The 21526-nt window shown below is 36.8% G+C and overlaps 1 protein-coding gene across 1 annotated transcript in view; it reads left to right on the top strand.

Annotated features, from left to right (window-relative positions):
- LOC139968849 (bone morphogenetic protein receptor type-1B-like) overlaps positions 1 to 21526 on the top strand; it is an 89341-nt gene that overhangs the window by 15254 nt on the left and 52561 nt on the right. Inside the window, exon 2 of the mRNA XM_071973392.1 lies at positions 20034 to 20184. Coding sequence (XP_071829493.1) covers positions 20034 to 20184 — 151 coding nt within the window. The remainder of the gene's footprint in view (positions 1 to 20033; positions 20185 to 21526) is intronic.

The following is a 21526-nucleotide window of genomic DNA, read 5'->3' as shown; positions in this document are numbered from 1 at the left end:
ATTCTCTTGCACGCAACCAACCCCCTCCGAATCCTCCATACAGTGCTCGCCATTATGAAAAGCACAAAGATTGTGAGCTACAGCTATGGCATTTTTTCTTCCCCCTTATTTTTTTTGTCCAATTGCGGGACTCAGGGGAGATCAGTGGCGGGTAATGTGCCTCTTCATGTTATGCCCTCCAGTGGGCTGGCCGGCCTGGTGCGTGCCTGATTAGATAATTACATTTCTGCCGAAAAAGTTTAATATCTCTGGCGCCTGGAACTGAAGGTATGAAAGAGGCTAATTTACACTCTCTTTGGATGTTGGTTTGCACACAGTGTATTAAGCTAAAACCTAGTCAGTCAGACACCCCCAATAGGGCGAGGGGTGACAGGTGAGCTTGTCTGTATCTTGCAAGCTGTACAGAACATATAGGTATGGACCGAATGTTAAAAAAAGAGAAATCCATGCTTTACAAATTCATATACCAGACCACAGAAAAAAAAAAAAAGAAGGGAAATTAAAATGGTTTGGCATGACTGTCAGAGGCAAAGCGATAGCAATGAAGGATTCGTCTAATTGACAGGTTGAGAGAGGGACGGTGCTGATCACTCAACCGAAAGAGGTTAAGCCTCTAAGTAGATATGTTATAACAAGCTCTTGTGTCATTCAAAAATCCCTTCAATAAGTAGATGGCATTGTTGGGAGTAAATGTTCTTGAGGTGACTGACAAGCAGGTGCTAATAACGCGCGAGGGAACTGCTGCAGTGCGGTACGTGAAACACCACATGACTAGTACTGCTGCTGAAATGTTTAACAGCTCACGTACATGTATAGTATGTATGTAGTGTAGAATTCCATGGGGCACAGTTATCATAGAGGGAGAAGACCATTTTCTATTCTCACAACTCATTATTTACACATGGTGTGTTTTTTTTCTTTTTCAAGCTTCATAGAATACCATCTTCACCACACAAGGGCATAAAAATTGTGATAGATATAGTCAAATTTGACTATTCAGTTGGATTTAGGGTACTTGGTGATGTACTTAATTAAACAGGAAGCTTCAACGTTTTTTCTAAGCAAGGGTCGGGATATCTTATCACATCTGTACATTCTGTTAATGTAAATACCGTTCATCCGATACATTTCACATTTTAACTAAAATATGTTTCAGTTAATGTTCGTTTGTACAGTAGCACCAAGCACTTCATAATTAGTAAGTATAAATTTTACCATCTCGCTCCATGGTATAACTCTCGGGAGCAATGATGGAACTCGCTTCAAAATTTAAAACATATATGTAATAAAACGTGAAAACTTAATACAGAAAGGTTTGAGTGACTGAATATCTGCTTTGCCTGCTCAATTTTCCTACCATTTTATCTAACCTGACTGAGTATTATTCCATAAAATGATATAAGGAGATTGATCAAACAGGTACATCCCTCTTTTAATTCCAATCTCCGTGGATCTGTAGTGGAATTCTCTCAATGATGTGTTGTCCTGACTCCTCAAAGATTTTACATACATGTACTTTTAAGCAGCATTTTGATTTAATTTTGTTCAAAATTTTCATTACTTTCCCATAATAATAATAATCATAACAACAATAATAATAATAATAATAAAAATTTAAAAAAGCTTAGTTAGAAGCTTGCAAAATTCTCGAATAGCTGGTCAGCAAAATGTGAACATAAAAGCCAAAGGTTTCTAACTAAGTTTTATTATTATTATTAGTATTATTATTATTATTGTTATAATTTTTATTATTATTATTACGTAGGATTAATGCAACATTTGGCAACAAATTTGTCTGGACGACGAAGTGTTGGAGATTGACTCCTAATTCCATAATCTCTTTGCTCGTTAAGCATCGTTTAATAAGTTATATCTAGGTAATTCACTTTAATCTTCAATGAATCTTTTATTAAGTTTAACATTGTGGATCTAGGTTTGGTAAAAATGTACCGACCAAAACACTGTGCTTAATTGCGGGCGGTGCTGCACATGTGGTCATTAACCTCCAGCCACACAGAAATGAAAGTACATGAACAAACAGCTCAGTTTTGTTTATGTTAGAAATCAAACAGATGGTTTATATCTCAAGAAAAGTCTGTTGATTTTAGACTGAATACGAGATTAAAGATGTTTAGCCTCGGCTATCCAAACATCCATATTATACGTACCCTTAGGCCAATAGGCCCAGTCAAATATTAGACACAAGGGAAGTGGAAATTGTAATCATCTATAATTAAATACCGATTAATTGCTCCATTCCATTCTACGTTGCAATATATCGTTCGTACAGCGAATGCATCGATAACTAGTCAGTAAATATTCATGTTTGTCTTAAAATACAGCTGGATCCTGTAGGAAAATTACATTTAAGGGTGTCAATAGTACAACTTCAGTTGATGAGATTTGCAACGCAGAGTCTCCTTTTAATCGATAAAATATTTCTAAAATTTGGGTTTGTGATTTGCGGATGGTGAAATTGGGTGGAGTAGGGAAGGGGGGGGCGGGGCGGTGACAGAAAAGATTTCAAATTTCTCCAGTAAACATATTTAGTAAGGTTAATGCCTTGTTTCAGTCAGATCTGTAATTAATATGCTTGTATCAAAGTGCAGAATCCTATGTAAAAGGTCAAGTTGCTGTACAAGTCCCAAGTTGTGCACATGTAGCAGTTTTCTTTACACAGGGACCACGTAGTATTTATTGTATAAGAGGCAAAGAACAAAGCCTTCCAAACTCATGATGTCATACTTTAGACTTGATCAAGTCTTCAGCTTTGTGTGTGAAAGGAACATGAAGCATTTGGATATCTCCCAAATCGAATGAGATATTTCTTAGCAGTTTTGTGACAGTTTAACACACACTGTAAACTAATGATGATTCTTGGGTTTCTGCCTCCTTTAAGTTCATCATGCTATCTCTAAGCTAATTGAACTAGTACAGTTCAACTGCATGTACATTATTGTGGCAATTAAGTGTGGAATAGCCTCAACAAATTTGAAACCAAATAAAAAAAAAAGAAGATTTCCTTCAACACTTCAATAATTACATTAATAATTCTGATCTAGGAAACCCTGTGAATTTTCAAACAGTATAAACTCTACATGTTATCATATTTACCAACAGGTCTATTTTGACTTTTTTTAACCTCCACCTTGTTTTGGAGCTTCTTTTCCTCCATACTTTTTCTTTGTGTTTCAAAAACAAAACAAAAAATGCTTGGTTTGTAGCCGTGACACGTAGCAATCCCTGAGAAGTGACAGATTCTGTTGCTTTAATTATTAATTATTTTCATCTTCAATTTCAGCAGAACTCTCCTATTCTGTGTTTTGTATACTATATATGCATGGACCACACAATACTACAAAACTTCTCGCAACTAAAGATTACTGATTATTTCGCTCAGAGTCACTTCGTCAGTGAACCGTAGCACGACGACAGCACTCCGATACTATTCAGGGGTTTGTCTAAGTTTAATCACTCTCAGAGACAGCCAGACTTGACTTTGGAATTTAGATAATTTGTACATTCCTTTCCTTCTATTATTGTTTAACTGTGTACTTATTGAGAATTTTTTTTTTAGAAAAGCTGTATTTGTCCTTATTTAATGCACTGCATGAAAATAAAACTTGTAGGCTATTACACCCTCAATGACCCCATTTTTGCACTCAAGCAACCTATTACGTTTTTTTTTTACTGCCTAAAAGGTTTGGAGCAGATTTTGTGGCCTACACTCAGTTCATGTATGACATGCTCACTGACGATAATGGATTCAACAGTTACTGTACAGTACTTCATGCCATGACTTCAGTCATACCATGAAGTGGCACACTAAGCACACTATGATGTCACAAACAGAACCCTTTGTTTCAAAGTACTTTTGATTCTTTTCTGAAGGGAAACATCATTATTTAATTCCTTGTAGCGAGTTCATATCAACAGAAACAGGACAATCGAACATCTGGTCCCATACTCCCATTGTCACAGAACTTTTTCCGTTGGTTTCACTTTCTATTTTTTTTGTGAAAAGTAGTTTAATGCTTGTAAATTATGTAGCTACTTGCAATTTTTGTTTTCTCCATAAAATTTTGGGTACTAATCAATGTCTTTATCGTATCAATAAAAAGGATATTGTTCTCTGTTCAATTTGTGGGAGATTTGAAAAAAAAACCTCAGAGCATTGTTTTTGAGATTGTGAAGTAAAGTTCTGCTAATTTCTTGTTTGATGGCGAAAGTGCTAATTTGGGCCGAATTTTTCTTTTTTTCAACAAACAATTTTTATGATCATCCTTATTAACTTCCCTATTTTCAACATAAGCACTTTTTAGTAAAAAACAATCTCTGAGCAGCGACCATATCGTTAATGAGCCTTTGCACAAATTTAGGCTTATAATAAAAGGAGAAAGAGCTATTGTATTACTCCGAGCGATGCTCATATATAGTATGAGGAGTCGACACTGGTTACCGAGTCTTCTTCTGCAATTAAAAGTAAAGTGGTATCTATTTTGCCTTCTTTTGCCTGTCTGTTTTATTTTGTTAATTACAATATTATGCAAAAAGCCTTTAACAAGATTAAATATGCAAAAAACCCTGCAAGATTAAATATGTAAATAAACTTTCCAGATGAGCAAATATACTTTCAATATTATTATATACATGCAAATATTACCTTACAAGATCACATACATGCAAACCTCCCTACAAGATCATAATGCAATTAACAAAACATATTTCTCATCTTGTTCAAATAAACTGAACCTGCGAATCCATCATTTCCTCCACAAATTACCTCGTCTTTCTCAAGAGCTCAAAGATTTGCATCTGTTGTCATAAATTATGTAAACTTTGAAATGTAAGAAGTGTCTCAGAACTCATCCATTAGCCTGTACCATTAATGTACTGCAGTAGTATATACTGTTTCAAACGATCGTAAGATCTGTTTATTAATACTGTATACACATAAGAAATGACGATTTACTACACTCGGCTCTTTCACAGTACCACGTCCTACAGGTCTCAATGCTACTAACATTGCATTTTGTCATCAACAGTAGCTAGCCTAGAAAGTCGTAACGTTTTTGGGCTCTTTTTGTTGTGGTTGTTAGCTTCTATTTCCTCATTCTCGGTAATTCTCTTTGATCAGAATTCCCTTTCCCCCCCCCCACCCTACCAAAAAAAAAGGAAAAATTTTGTACAGTGAAGTGAATATGAACTACAACCAAACATTTTGTAGAACTTTTCTTTTCAACATGAAGTAAGAATTGAAATGTTAAAGGGGAAGACAAACTTAATAAAAGTGATGTCAAATTGAAGAATGATAAACTAGGGGTGCCATCTTCATCAGTATTACTTTTTGGCCGGTTCAACCCGAATTGACCCACTCTGTGGCTCGCCTCCCACTCCGTCTTGTGCCTGAGTCAACTGTTTACTCAGCCATTTAGAAACTTGTTCAGTATTTTAACAAGGGTTTCCAACAAGGGGTATTTTAACAAGGGTTTAACAAGGGTTCATGGGTAGTAAATTAATACTCAAGTGATGTAATCGATACACATCTTAGCTACATGCTGGTCTTCTCCCTTCCCTAACCATTCCCAACTTACCAAAAACTACCCTTTAATCTCTCCCTCTAGATATGAATTTCTCAAATCTTTTACGAGTTACATATCTTCCATTCTTTATCTCAATGCATTGTAATACTGCACAGCATGCCGTGAAAGTACAAAAACACCAACAACAACAACAAAAAGGGGGAGAAAGAAAGAAAAACAGTGAAAGTTCCTCCAGGAAGAAAATGACCAATATGAATATTGCAACTTAAGTTTTGGTTAGAATCTGTGATATCCTGTCATCTACCTGTACATAAGGAGCAATTCCCTATAGCTCGCAAGTCCAAATAAATTGAACAGTTTGCTGTGTACTGTATGTGACTGTATTTCTACCCCTCAGAACATGAAACAATTTAGAGCTTAGCTGCAGTCTTTTTTACACGTTTTTCGTCATAAACTCTCCGTCTCGTTCAGAATAACTCCCTGGATGAATCCTCAAACTTTAAATGGCATCTTCTTCACATGACGAAACTTTTTGATTTGTCTAAGTGGAGGTAGTGTGTCTAAATAAATGGAATATTAATCAAAAAGAAAAAGAGAGGAGAAGGGGGGAGAAAAAAAACATGCAACGGGAGACAACGAAAAAAAGAGAGAGAGAGAGATAGAGAAGAAAAAAAAACTTGGAAAAACTTGAAGCAAAACAGAAAAGACAAACATGATGTTACAAGGGTTTTTGAGCTGAGTGATCGGAGGGGACTGGTGATGGTTGAGGAAGATGTGGCGTACTTGAGCCGTCAGCAGGGCTCTCCGTTCACTCTTTCACCGTTCCGCTCGATTTCAAGTGAGGTGGGGAAATCTGAGCTTACTCCTGCTTGATGAAGCTTGAAACAACAACATTGCTTACTCTACGAATATTCATGAAGTCAAGAAACTCTATCGTGGTGGTACTACGGCAAAAAGAATGTTGTTTCTCACAAAAACTTAAGTGATGTTCTGCAGTGCGATGCTACCGCTGCTGAGGAGGAGTAAGAGGAAGAGAGATTGGCTTTCTTGAGAGGTGGAAGAAACCAACAGAGAAAATCGAGAAGAGAAATACGGCACTCGGAAAGTAAATTAAAGCGGAAAAAATTAGTGCTTTATATTGGTTTAGTAACGACTTTGACGTATTTGTGGCATGCATATATATATGTTGGAGTAGGTATAGATTGATAATGCCTTTGGAAGTCAATAGCTTAGCATGTATGTAATTAAATAGTAGTTATTGTAAAGTGTTTAAGTAGAGTTGCATGTACATGTGTGATTTTTTTTTTAAATACATTGTTCTAGAGCGTTGTTATGTACAGTATGGGGAGCATGCATGGCTTATTCATTTTCACATTAAAAAACTGTAGAAATAAAAACGGATGTTGAGTACAGTACGAATTATGTCTGAAACCAAAATTTACGACATTGTCGAAAAATAGAATTGTACCTACTACAGGAGAAAATGTTCACAAGGCCCTGCCTTTTACCGTTAATACCCTGTTATGTAACACCATGCATCTGCGTAACTTTTAAGTAGAAAATATCAATATTGTAGTTTTGTACTGTAATACATATGTACAGTACAGTACAGTACATTGAGACTTAAACATATCGCCAATGGTAGCGAGTGAATGTTGCGTATGGCAAGTAGATTTTTAGGTCACGCTTACCTAAACATTTACCTGCCTTATACCTTAATACCCCCCTCCCCTTACATCTTTCCCCTTACCTGTCACCAAAAAAAGTACTTCAAGTATCTCATTAAAATAGTCCTCTAATGAAAAGGGATGGAGAACCTCACAGTTTTCTCCAACCAACAATACAATAGTTTCTGCCAATCAAATTGCCAACATTGCCAACACAGAATTGTACTAACCTACAGTACCTACCTACAATACAGTATAATACCAAATTTTCACAGGGCCTGTCTTAAGTCATTGACACCTCATTTTGCATAATTATTCGTACATCATTTACATCTTTCCACCTATTGTACCTCTCTCTACAAAACTTTCCCATCTGTTTACCCAACATGAAAAAGCAAAAGAAAAAATAGGAAAAAAAAATATTGGTATAGATCTATGAATAACTGTACAGTATAGGAGGATTGAATTTAGTGCTGGCATATGAAGGTATTTATACATACAGTACTATAGTTAAATAACTGTACTAAACAGCATGTAATAAAAGGAACACTAGGGAAAAGTTAATTCAAAAATGTGATACCTGAGCGAGACGCTGTAACTAAATGCATGACAAGACAAGTTCATGTTTTGTCCATAATAAGGATTGGTAAAAATTGGGAAGTTGGTAGCTCAGGGACTTTTTGCTTGATTCATGGTAAAATAATACTCTTCTCTTGAGGCAGCTGACACTATCCCACTCCCACCCCCACTCCCACTCCCCCCCCCCCATCATGGAGAGATGAAGCTGTGACATAGCTTTGGATGGTACGCAAGGTAATTTTCCAAGACCAAAAACTCCTACTGTATGTAGTATCTATAGGTACGTTACAAATGTTTACAACCGGTCAAATTATGTTTACAACGGGTCAAATTATGTTTCGGTGGTACGTTGTTACCCTTCGGTCTAACCTCCTCCTATGTTTTTTTTTTCATTCCTGCTGACGTCTGTTCGGCTCCTCGATTTGTTATTACTCTACCAAACATCGTATACCCGTTAAGATGGCAAAGTTATTAATGCTAACGTCTGACAATGACGATTTTATTGTAAACATTCTTCCCATTTTCACACAACATAAAAAAAAGTTTTGATGGTCTCCTACCGAGCCGTGTCTGTCTGTCTGCATTTTTCCTATCAGTGCGCATCACTCTGTGTGTGTGTGTCTCTCTCTCTGTCTCTCTACATATATATATATATATATGGCCTGTCTGACATTTTCACCATCCTTTGCCAAACATGCCATCGAATTTTCTCCGAGTTTCTAACCATTTTATGATCAGGAATGTCTCAAAATCAATATTTCTTGAGGTTTGCCGAGATCACCACCCGGCAGGTTTGTTTACTGTGCAAGTCATTTCGTACGAGGGAAAAACGTGAAAATTAGCGCGGTCGTTCCGTTGAAGTGAAGACATGGACCGTGAAAAGGAAATGGGTTAGTTGACGATATAATGGGCATGGTGTAATTGAAAAAGGTTAGGAGCAGAGAGAGAGAGAGTGCCTTTGCAACATTTTATTGGAAATCGCTAATTCATTTTATTCTGCCTATCATTTACAGAGAGCAAATAATTGATAACGTTTTTTGTTGTTTGTCTTTTTGGTTTGTTCAATTTCACATATTTGGAAGGGTTTAACGGAATGCCGTGGATTTCAAAATTTATTGCATTATGAAAGAATTGTAGCTTTTCTGTTTTTTTGGGGGCGATTTTATGACGATAACAGTGCATTTGTTAGTATTATACTGTGTACCGTATTTATGACTGTGTTTATTTAGAAAAGGATAATAATAGCGTTGCATGGTATGAGTCATCAGAAGTTTTGTCCGTTTTATATACAAAGTTTCAGTTTATTGACATTTCTATTCGTCAATGGTTTGACTTTTTGGTAAAGTTACTTAGCCAGTTGGTAATTCAAGTTAAAAAATAATGTTGTGTGTATATTGGTTCATTGGTTATGCATGGGTGGTGAAACAAAGAAAGAAAAAAGAATGTTACATTGTTTCAAATTTCTCTGCTGCAGTTGCGATTTTATCGTAGACGTCAGTCGATATTATAGTTAAAAAGACAGTGGTAGCTGTTGATTGGACTATGGCCCCAAAGTTGCTTTTTTGATTCCTGTTCAGCTTTAAAAGTTTCATTGGAACCTTGGATCTGTGGTCATATAATTATTCAAATGCAAAAACCTGACACAAAGTTAATATCTCCACGAAGACAACACTTGTCAACAATGGAAACACTTGACGTTTTCAAAATTTAACAGTAATACATTGTTCTTTAAAAGAACAAGTAGATTTTCTTCCCTGTGATATTGCAACCTGAAAGGGCTATGTAATACTTTATGCTGTGAGTGACATACAAACTATGTACATATTAGTAAGGTATGGGATTTCAATGGGTATAACAACACATTTTTGTGAATTTGTAACATTGCATGAAGACAGAAAAGCTATAGTATTACCCATTTTTCCAGAAAAGCTATAGTATTACCCATTTTTCTCACTTTTTTTTTTTAATTGTGAAAATAAACGGATTTTGAAATAGCAAAAAAGAAGAAGGGGTTCCTTGGAACCATTTGTAATCACAAGGTTCAGTCACTTGGGTTTGTACAGTAGATGTACCCATTTCCTTTTCATATGAAAATGATTTAAGTGACTATTTTTGATTTGCATCTGTCTGGCCTTTGACAGAGTCACTTATTCATGACACACCTTTACAGCATTTGTCAGTATTTCTATCTGACTAAAATCCTACCTTCTACACCCCCCCCCCCCCTTCCCCATGCAAGTAACTATATAGAAGCAAAAAATATTGAATTTTTTTCTTAAATGCAGGTCTAATGTATATAATGTCCAGCATTAGTTTGATTATACCTTGGGCAATTCATTTTGTAATGTTTGTACGTATGCACACTTGCCTTTTTGTGCCACATTATGGCATTATTGGGCTAACAATTTCTGATTCACAGCCCAAAAAAATATGAGTCTTTATATTTAATAAGGCTGGCTCACAATGTAATTGTGTCCTCGTACTGCTGGCCCTCTTTATAGCATACCGTAATCAAATTAAAAGTTGTCCTACATTGTCAAAAGCAAATATGTTTTCTTTCTGTGTCAGGTAGTGTGCACAGGTTTTGTGTGTACATGTATGTGTATAATGGTAAATATCTGGTTGCAGTGTGCAATTCTATAATGCTCGTTCAAATTAATGGGCTAAATTCGGTGATGTTCTGCTAGTACTGTTTCGTACATTATTGGTGTGAGGAAAAATGGACTGCTTTCTGTACTTGGTTTAAACTAGCTAAATACTTACCATTGGTTGTAAAACACCTTACAAAATATGTACACAAAGAAATTCCCATCCCGTCTCCATTGAACTCAAGGTTTTACAGTTAGTACACATTGAGGGCATTAAATCTAAGTGAGTTTTCCTGACATTTCATATTTCCATATTTGTCATTAAACATGCATAGAAAATTGGTATCATCAATAATCTGATCGTTTTTTCATCCACATGTTTTGGATCGGTCTACATGAATCATTAATCTATAATGTTGTCTTCTTTTTCCTTCTTTTTTCTCCACAAATTTGTGAGCTTTTTTGCATCAATTTGTTTTTAGGCTGGTGAAACAGGAAACTGCCTTATATGTTATTTTTGGGGGGGGGGGAAGCGGGGATAGGGGGATTGGACTGCTTCACACATTATGAGCATTCAGGCCAGATTTGCATACGGCCTGGTGTTTCTAACTAAACACTCAAACTTTCCGGGGCAACTTGTAAAAGTTTCTAAAGATCGGCCCTAAGTGTCGACCGTAAGTGTCGGCCCTAAATGGTTAGCATGCTAATCATTGCTCCAGAGAAGTTTTCAAAAAATATTTTCCTCGAGCCTCTGATCCTTCATATTAATTCCAGACATAAGAGGAAGGGTTCAATTAGGTATAATTTACCTACATGTCTCAATAATGCTCACAGCTTGTGAGGGTGACAACTAAGTGCTTGTTAAAAATCTGAGCATTAGTGACCATTATTTGTCTATATCTAGCATACAGTATATCTAGGGACAATACAGATGCCTTTCAGACATATTGAAGTGGAAACAAAAATCAACTGATAGGATTTTTATCTGGGAGATGACACACCGTGCTACAGCTCTTGTTTAGACTACCCTAGATTTCCCCTGGTACCCTCTTACCTGTCTTCTCACAACAGCTTCACTTTACAGTACCATGACCAAACTAAGATTTGATGACTACAGTAGTTTAGCACTGTATATATATAGAACCATAGTATTATCACCATTTTATGGTAACACAATATCCTTTGTCAAAGTAAAAAACTGTCTGACAAATGTTTCAACAATAAAATTTGAAAAAAAGAAAATGTCTCAGGATAATTTTGGTTAATCTCAGCACATTAATGATATGACGGTATTTGCCTAGCTCCTTAAGCAAACATTGTCACAAGTGACCTTGCACATGAACACATGGTAAATGCATGAATGGGGGTCCCGTGAAAGAGATCATCGGGCACCCCATCAAAGGCATGCACGATCACCACAAGTTGAGTGGACTTTTCAGAACATTCGGTATTAGGTTCCCAGGTATTAGTATAAGAACCACTGTCAAAACAAACAATTTATTACAGATTTTGACAGAAAGAAAAACAAATCTAAGGAAACCTGGATAGATAACGTATCCGTCTCTAATCCAATTGGTTGCCATGATATGTTTAAAGTGGGGTAATGAACCCTCCTCCTCTCCAATTCATTTGCTTCTTGAACTGTAAGTAACAAATTAGATGATTAGGTTTTGATAAGTGTGCTGTAGTATCTTCAGATGAATGATGGAAATGACATTATTATGATAGCAGTTATCTGATTCCCCTTCTTTTCTTTATTATATAAATACATTGGTAGCATCCAAGGTTTATGTTTTTATCTGAAGAAAAACTCATTATAAAGTGAGTTTAATAGTCTGGATAGTATGTACATGTAGTAAATGTACCTGTTGCTGGGCTTCATTTCATTTCTGTTTTTTCCCCCCTCTGTCTATATGGAGGTCATTATGGAGTTTGAGATTAGATGTCATCTATCATTTCCTTCGATAGGTACATCAGGAAGCATAGATGATCGGTTCCAGATTGGCCTACCTGTCGAGAGGTCAAAAACCATGCAGCCTATGCACAGTCATGTACATAATTGTGTTGTCCCATTGTCGTGAATATTAGTACTGTACATAAAAAAAATAGTGTCATCTCCCCTCCAGTATGGAGGTAAATGTACAATATATATATATATATATGTATATATATATATATATATGCATATATATATTTTCAGTATATATACTGTATACTGTATGTACAGTATATCTAATGACTGTACATAAAAAGATGTTATCTCCCCTCCAGTATGGATATACATGTACAATATATAATATATGTACAGTATATATATGTAGCTGATGTGCATCTTGGCTATCCCCATTTTCTGGTACTCTATATGTAATTACTTGTTCTAAATATACTACCACGTTGAGCTCTGTACGCTTACAGAAAAAAATCCTTTCTTTTGCAAGGAAGGGAAGTGAGACTGTTTGAAAGAGCAAATGTATAGGCACAGTAGTAATATATAATTTTGACAGATAACTACATTTAAACTCTGATTATCAGAACCCCTACTATCGGAAACCCCCGACTTTCTGAACCGGCCATCTGTTCATTCATAAAAAGGTCTAGAGGCCTAGTTTTATTGATTTCAAGTACTGTACTGTACTCATAATATGTAGGCTACAACGTAAATTTATTAATCACTTACGTAACGATTAGCTTTCAAATTCTTCTGATAATAATAATAATTATTCGTCCATTGCGTTACATATCTAATAGGTTATCTTCCCTACTACATAAAGGATATGATTGTTATTTGTATCAAGATTGTTACCGCTTTACGAAAGAGTTGTTATTTTCCGATCACACATTCACAACAAGAAATGTTCATTAGGCTAGCTCTTGTGTGCCTAGTATGCAGGCTGTGGCCTTTTATTACTTGAGGCCTTTTATTACCTGGTGGATGGTATCGGATGTGAGCCATTGACACCTTTCTACTCCCCAGGAAGATTTATACAACCAGTTGAAATTCTAGCTGCGGCAAAAACGTTCGATGATAGTGTGTTAAAGGCTCACTGTATGAGTAGCAATTACAAATTATGATCTTTCACACTTCGTTACAATGCCGGGATTATTTACGTCGCAGTGTTTGCATCATTTTTAGATTTTTCAATTTTCAGAATACCCCTAATCCACGATTGTGACTAGGAAAGTTTATGACAAATGAGGTCATCGCATTAACCAATGATAACTAGGGGGAACCAGTCAGTTTGAAATTGCTTTAAAACTGATTGGAACTTAATAGACGGGCACCTTAGGGGCGGTACAATAAAACACCGATCTTAAATAAAATGCGAGACATTTGGTAAAGCCTCTTCCCTTGTGATCTAGATAGAGATATCAATGCACGTGTGCGTTCTCGATCTTTCGGCGTACATCAATGCCGCTTACCTCAAGATAAATTATTCAAACATGAAAGAGCTTTATTAGGCCCAAGTTAAGTACTTTCTCCCTTTCTTGATAAGAACCTCTAAAGCTGTCAGTGAAATTTCAGCTTATTATGTGAATCAGTATTAGGCTAGGATAAACTGACACTAGTGTTTAGTGTACTATAGTAAGAGGCCTATACAGCGGTAATATATAGACTACTGAATGTGTATGTGGTCAGAGTGGTGAAAGTACACGGAAAATCCACCTTCCCCAAGATCGGGAAATGAAACAAATGCTTTTTGATATTTTATTTCTGAACACAATCGTGAAATATTCAAGTCATAAACATGGTAAATAATATATACAATCATTTCAAAGGCATAATATCACATTACAAGGGTGGGTGGGTGTCTTATAGTCAAGAATTAGTTAATTGATGAAATTTTAATTTTCTGAATTTTTCAATTATCCAAACTGCCTTTCGGATAAACATTTTACTATATAAGAAAATGGGACTTTTGATGATAATTTGATTAATCCCATATTTTTTATAATTGTATTAACAGTACAATACAGAGTACAAATTAAAATACTTTTTGCCAATCGGGGAAGGGAGTCGGAAGGGAGGACCATGCTAGTATAAAAAAATGTTACTTTGATAAGCATTTAGTGCACTAAACAGTTACTTTGGACTACCCCCTGTATGGTTTGGATGACGTTCTTATTAGCTGATTTACTTTATACTGACTGACTGTTCCAAAGAAGCACAAAGAATTGTGGGACCAATTTATCCAATGCCTGGATTCAATCACTTTGTTAGTTTGTCCATTATCTGTCAATCAATATATACATTATTGATTATTAGTGATATAATTTGAGGATAAGGGTTCTTGTGGCTTACTGTGGTATATATGGTTTATCCAACGACTTTGGTAGTTTCATTCTTTCCCATAAGTTCAGTAACTCCAGTAGCTAACTTGAGGACATCACAATAAGTCAAGGTGACTTGATATAGATTTTGTGCTTTATGCTTCTGTCACCATGAACTTCGAGTTTAGCTTGATGCATTGAGAGTTGTTGTTTCATTTTTTTGTCTGATCAGGGAAACTTTGGCCTTGTAAGTGTATTTAGTTAATGAAAATTTGCTTGTTTAATAATATTTCAGTTGTTTATATATATGTACAGTATTTTTTTTTTGTCTGTATCATGGAATCTTACGGTAACTTAGTTTATGTAATTGTTATATTTAATATTGCATGAATACCTGTGAGGAATCAAACTTGAGGTCAAAGAGAGAGAAATTTTTGTTGTTTGTGAAACAGCAACTCATGCGGCATTCATTCAGCTACAGTAACTGTATGGTTTTGACTTGGGAAGTAACATTTCTGGTCATACAAGTGCACAAAATGTACTGTACAAAATATGTTCTGCAGACTTACTTATTCATATTCCAGTGTCTTTACCTGTATTCTTTTCAACCCAGGTTGATTTGTACTCGCCCGGGTTGATTTGTACTCGCCCGGGTTGATTTGTACTCGCCCGGGTTGATTTGTACTCGCCCGGGTTGATTTGTACTCGCCCGGGTTGATTTGTACTCGTCCGGGTTGATTTGTACTCGTCCGGGTTGATTTGTACTCGTCCGGGTTGATTTGTACTCGTCCGGGTTGATTTGTACTCGTCCGGGTTGATTTGTACTCGTCCGGGTTGATTTGTACTCGTCCGGGTTGATTTGTACTCGTCCGGGTTGATTTGTACTCGTCCGGGTTGATTTGTACTCGCCCGGGTTGAGTTGTACACGCCCGGGTTGATTTGTACTCGCCCGGGTTGATTTGTACTCGCCCGGGTTGATTTGTACACGCCCGGGTTGATTTGTACTCCCCCGGGTTGATTTGTACTCGCCCGGGTTGATTTGTACTCCCCTGGGTTGATATTTACTCGCCCGGGTTGATTTTTACTCGCCCGGGTTGATTTGTTCTCGCCCGGGTTGATTTGTACTCGCCCGGGTTGATTTGTACTCGTCCCGGTTGATTTGTACTCGCCAGGTCGATGTGTACTCGCCCAGGTCGATGTGTACTCGCCCAGGTCGATGTGTACAATACTCGCCCTGGTTGCTGTGTACTCTTAAGTTCATTTGTACTCGCCCCAGGATAATGTGTACTCGCCCAGGTTGATTTGTATGCCCCGTGGTCGATTTGTACTCGTACTGGGGTCATTTTGCACGGTGGTATACGTGCTAGTGCAAAATTTGTAATTGTTCTCATGTTTAGAGGTCATTCCAGAATGAGATATTTTATAGTTTGTACTTGCACTAGTACTGCTGTTCTCGTACTAAAATACTGGAAGTTGTCACCTTTGATAATCTAGTTTTGCCCCAAATTATTATGACTAGCGTACGTAGCAGAATTTAAGAATAAAGATCTGGACAGATTTTGACTTACTTGTTATCACGGTACAGTATTATCCTGTGTGATTGCATTGTTTGCAGTAAGTTACGAATATCTCATCCACATAGCATAACTCAGAACCATAAACGACACAAGAAAACAAAGTGAAACACAAACTCAACCATCTCTCTTATAATTAGTTTCATAATTTAATTACTTTAGGGCTTTCCTCAGTCTTTTGTTTTTTTTGCATCATAGGGGAGTGTGATTGACAGCTAAAGAATAATACCAGTGTTTAAAATTTGTTTAAGTTTATCAAGGGAGTAATCGTGAATGTGTTTCAATCATAAAGACAAGTGAGTTTCAACACGTTTCTATTACAGTAACATCGGTTTATGAAGGTATTAATGAAAGTCCCTATCATGAAATGGTTAGGTTTTTTATTTACCATTTATATGAGGATACTCTGTTTTTTGTTACAAAACAGCTGTTTTGTTGAGTTGTGTTTACCTAATCAAAGTATGAGTAGTCGAGCACTTTAATTACTAGGCTCCTAGATGGCAAAAGTGCCAACTTGCTCAATTTTGTTTAAATACAATCATTCTTAATATGTTGTTTGTTTAGATAAAGGTGTACACATTGCAAAGTGTGAATTACCTCCAGTCAAATTTACCTTGTAATCATTAAAAAAAAACTATAAAACCGTTGAGAACACCTGACACTGAAACAGCTTTTTAATCTAAATTCGTCGTTCCAATTATTGTTGTACAGTTTGATATTAAACTGCAGAATTTTTAATTTATCGTTGCTTTATCATGGAAAAACTTACATAGGGGGGGGGAGGGAGCCTGCATGCACATCAAAGGTTAAATCCAAGATAATCTTGCACACAATTTGTGACTGAAGAATGTCAGAATTAATGCTGTTTCTTTCGGACATTTACAGTCCTACCTTCCTATGAATTCGGTGGAAACCTGACAAAAACCCTTTCCAATCGTTTTTTTTTTTTTACAAAGTGCAATTGGGACAATAAAAATTCTTTGTGACATTACATTACTGTACCTTAATTCCGTACCCTTCCATATCTCCTGTCTCTCTCTCCTGAAACAAAGGTCTTCCTATTCAAGATTATAGTAATTGACTGCACTGTTTACATGATTCAAACTTTTATCTATAAAAGCATTGAAAAATTTACGAAAACCAAATGCCACCAAATATAAATTCTTTAAAATTTTTCACCAGTTTAAGTCTTGTTTCCTTCCAAGGTTTTCATACATTTACTACTGTTTCTATTCACCGTAACTAAACCAGAGAATCGGAAGAACTTTCAAGGAGGGTACTGAATACTAAATATTACATACATATATATACCATCACATATTGGATTATTATCAGAGAGTTGTATATACAGATCTACCCGGACGACTAGGAGGAGATTGTGGCGGTCATTCGATTCATGCGATGCATTTAAAGTGTTTACTTGGCCATTTCATTGATATGATGATCTCTGTTCTGTTGTTCTTATATAATATTCATATCACAGGCATCATTGAACAAGCCATCATTATCAGGTGACGACATCTGAGTCACAAGCCACACACTAAACAGGCCTGCCTCTATGACATTTATACCTTGATGTAGCGAGTGTTAAATTTCAAACGATGCTCTTTCTCGAAGGAATGGCTTACCTGCTTCCGAGTACACCTCGGCAACTTTCGTATCGTGTATATATACGAACAAAGTTTTTGCAAGGAATAATTTATCTGGTATCCCATAGCAAAATGCTATGCAAAAATGGGCAATTGCTACAGAAGTTATGCAGACACATAAATAGCAGGTTATGTACGCACTTAACCATCTTCAATATTGTACGAATCCAAACCAAACTTCTTAAAACGGTGCACACAGCAAAAATGAGTATTAAATTACTTCCTGTGTTCTGTATTTTTTAGTAACCAGGAAATAACATCATACATGTAGTAGATTCACCTCAGTCCATGGGACCATCATATATATAATTGACAAGTTCTAAAAATAAACTAGAACAAAAACAAGTTTATTTGCTTGCTTCTTTGCTTCTTCACTTACCTGTCCCCTCATAATATCTGCACTCTGGAACTACCCTGCCTAAGAGTGACCTGGGTATTAACCTTTGACACAGACCTCCCATGGTGACTAGTCACCATTTTAGCTTTGTGCATGCCACTATAATATCACACGTGATTTATAACCTTCTACTTATAGTACCACATGTGCATTGGACAACTGACATGTATGACAATCATCTGTAGATGTGTTACGATGAAGTTGGTGGTTTGGTTTGTTTCGCCGTGATCATTTAGCTAGTTATCACGATGCTCACTGTGAAGTTTATCAATCCCTCAATTCCCCTCCTCTACCCTCCCCCCCTCCCATCTTCATACGGTAAAACAAAATTCTACTTTGAACTATAATAAGAAACAGGATTTGCTCTCTGTTATTTACAATTGATGCACACGGTCTGTGAGTTTAAGTATGTGGTTTGGTTATAATTGTCTCCCATGTTTTAAAACAATATCATTTTTACGTCGCAGTTTTTTGACACAAGCCATTCTCAGTGACAGTGTTATTGCCGTATACGTGTATGCTAATCTGCTGAACATCATTGCCCACTGTGGCAGAAGCCGACAACTTCTGAAATAAGTTAATGATTTAATTAAATTAGTAATCCTCTGGCTGTAACTCTCGGTCATTCTGACCAGACTGTGTAACGTTGGTTAATAATTGGACGATAGCCCTCTATGTAACAAACTTTTAGGGGATGAGCAGCAATACACGTAAGTGGTTACAACCATATTGATGGTAACTCTCTAGCAACTTACAAACGGTTATTTCCACTAAAACAAATTCTTGTGTCCAATAACTTAAATTATGTAATGCTATACTGTAGATATATTTTCTTTCACTGGCAAACCTTTGAAAGTTTTGCTGCCTTCCTTTTGTTGTACTTTGTGAGATATTGGTGAACTACTGTAAAGTTAAAACCTTGAAATCATGTCGTCTACTGTTAGTAAAGTACAATTAGTTGTGAGGTACAGTGCAGTACATATATACAAGGTACAAAACTTGACTTTGTAATAATTAAACACAATCTCTCAAAATTGTACAAAAAGGTTGGGGAGGGGATGGGGGGTTGGTGGGGAGGAAGGTGTATGGATTTCCATCCTCTGATATTGTTATAGTAAGAGTATGGATCGAACACAGTTTGTGAAAAGTGTGAAAATGAAAAAAATATGGCCATTGAGTTGTGGCAGATGGTATCAACCCTGCTTTGATTGAAATGTTGGTTCCAAATTTTGTTGTTTAATGTTTGTTCTGTTGTTGCTTTGACCTGAATGGTATGCCATCCATGAGAAAAGGAAAAAAAGGAACACATACAGGGTACATCAAATATCTCATGAATGTTGTTTCATACAGGTCTGGGAAGCACACTGGTTATGTTGGAAATTTGGTAACATGGATTGTGTAACATGAATAATCAAAGTTGCTTGTCTAACAGTAAGTGTCTCACAGTGTGTGTGCACCGTTGGAATGTTGACAGCTCGATCTCTTTCTCTCTCTCTGTCTCTCTCATCCAAGTGATGGTGAAGGATCTCAGTTGATGTTGCCCTCTACATTACAGTACTCACTTTACCATCAGTGACAGGTTTATTCTTAGAATTAAAAATGTTTATTTTAGTTGAAAGTGCTGAAAGGTCGTCGTAGTCGTCGGTCCTGGATCGGGTTGGTTGTGACTTTTTTTTTAATTTTTAAAGGTGGTAAGAATACTACCGATCCATTGCAATTATAGCCAATGCACCACATTTCATGTTTGTCTCGGTCTTGTCTTTACAGTCGTCGCTGATGTGCGAGGGCTTGAGTGCTACTGTCAAGAACATTGCCCGAAAGATTCAACCAATAACACATGCTGGGTGAGACCGGGCGGCTGGTGCTTCAAGCAGATTCAATTGTCAGAAGAAGGTGTTTCTCATGATGAACCTATCGTGTAAGTCTTTCATTCGTTGCAGTCGTCCATTGTGGAAAACTTTTACATCCGTCCTACATTCCTCTACCTTATCTTTGATTAGCAGATCTATCTATTTTAAAGGTAGCCAACCCTTCTGGCCATGGGACAAAGAAGATATGATTATAAAGAGTGTAGTTATGCACTCATTCAAAATAAATGGGGGTGGGAGGGGGGGGGGGGTGGAGAGGGCAGGTTTACCATATGGTGAATAGACAGAAAGTAACAAACTTTCATGAGAATTTTGAGATGAAAGTTCATTCAAGGACATTTCACTTCACTCCTTCATCTAGACATGTCATGCTCTGTATACTGTGCCTGAAGCGATGTGGTAACCATTTAAGGGCTGACCACTATTAAGCCTGGGGTCCCCCTACTGCCCTTCATTCTATTCCAGCCGTCGGTCCAGTAGAGCTTTATCCTCCTCCCCCTCCCCAGTCCCCCCTCTCCATGAGAGAATGATGTCTTATCAAAGTGTCATGGCTGCTCTTTGAAATCTATAAAAGCATTGTTCCCTTTTGAGAACACAAGGTGGATTTCGATACCCAAGGTGATTTTGATACCTACGTGGGGTGATCTTATACCACAAGGGCAATCAACTAGGTACTTCTCAAATGTGAACAAAGCCTAAAATCATCCATGTATCATAGGACACAGGAATAAGGGCAGTCTCCATCCAGGAGATCTGTTATCAATTGATACTGCATGCTACTTTGTGCAAACTGTTTAGAGTGTCAGGGAGGCCTTGTTGTTTCCTTAATTTTTGATATGTCAGGTAGGTTTGTGTTTCTTTAGGATTCAAATAGAAGAGGATATTTATGCAGAGTAGTGCCTTACACTTAAAAGTTCTTCCGACCATGTTAAGGGTGGTCATCGGCTTACATAGATGTTTGGACAACATAGACTTCTAACTCAGTGAGTTGGAAATTTAGAACAGGTTTACAGTTTCTGATACAAAGGCAAAGAGAAAGATAACATTTTTTATCTTGTTGTTAGCCTGTTCAGGTAATGCATTATTCCCCCCCCCCCCCATTTTAGTTGAAATATATCATTTACCTCTTACCTGCCTCCTCTCTTCAAATGCACTTTCCTGTCTGTACTTTCTAATCCAACAAATCGCTTCAGTTTGGCACTGTACCCCCCCCCCTTCCCATTGGTAATCGGAAACCATGTACGTAAACAGTGGTTGAAGAAGATGTCTGTATCATATCATAATCACTGCATTTTTAATCCGTACGATTTAGTGCTAGGCTTCAAGCATTGTAAACAGCATTTTGATATATTGTCATTGAAGTGTACTGTGGTAGGATTTGGACAAAATTGG

This window comes from Apostichopus japonicus, chromosome 6, assembly GCF_037975245.1.
Source record: "Apostichopus japonicus isolate 1M-3 chromosome 6, ASM3797524v1, whole genome shotgun sequence".
Lineage (NCBI taxonomy): Eukaryota > Metazoa > Echinodermata > Holothuroidea > Aspidochirotida > Stichopodidae > Apostichopus > Apostichopus japonicus.
The sequence above is the reverse complement of the archived record's forward strand: the minus strand, read 5'-3'. Positions and strand labels throughout refer to the sequence as shown.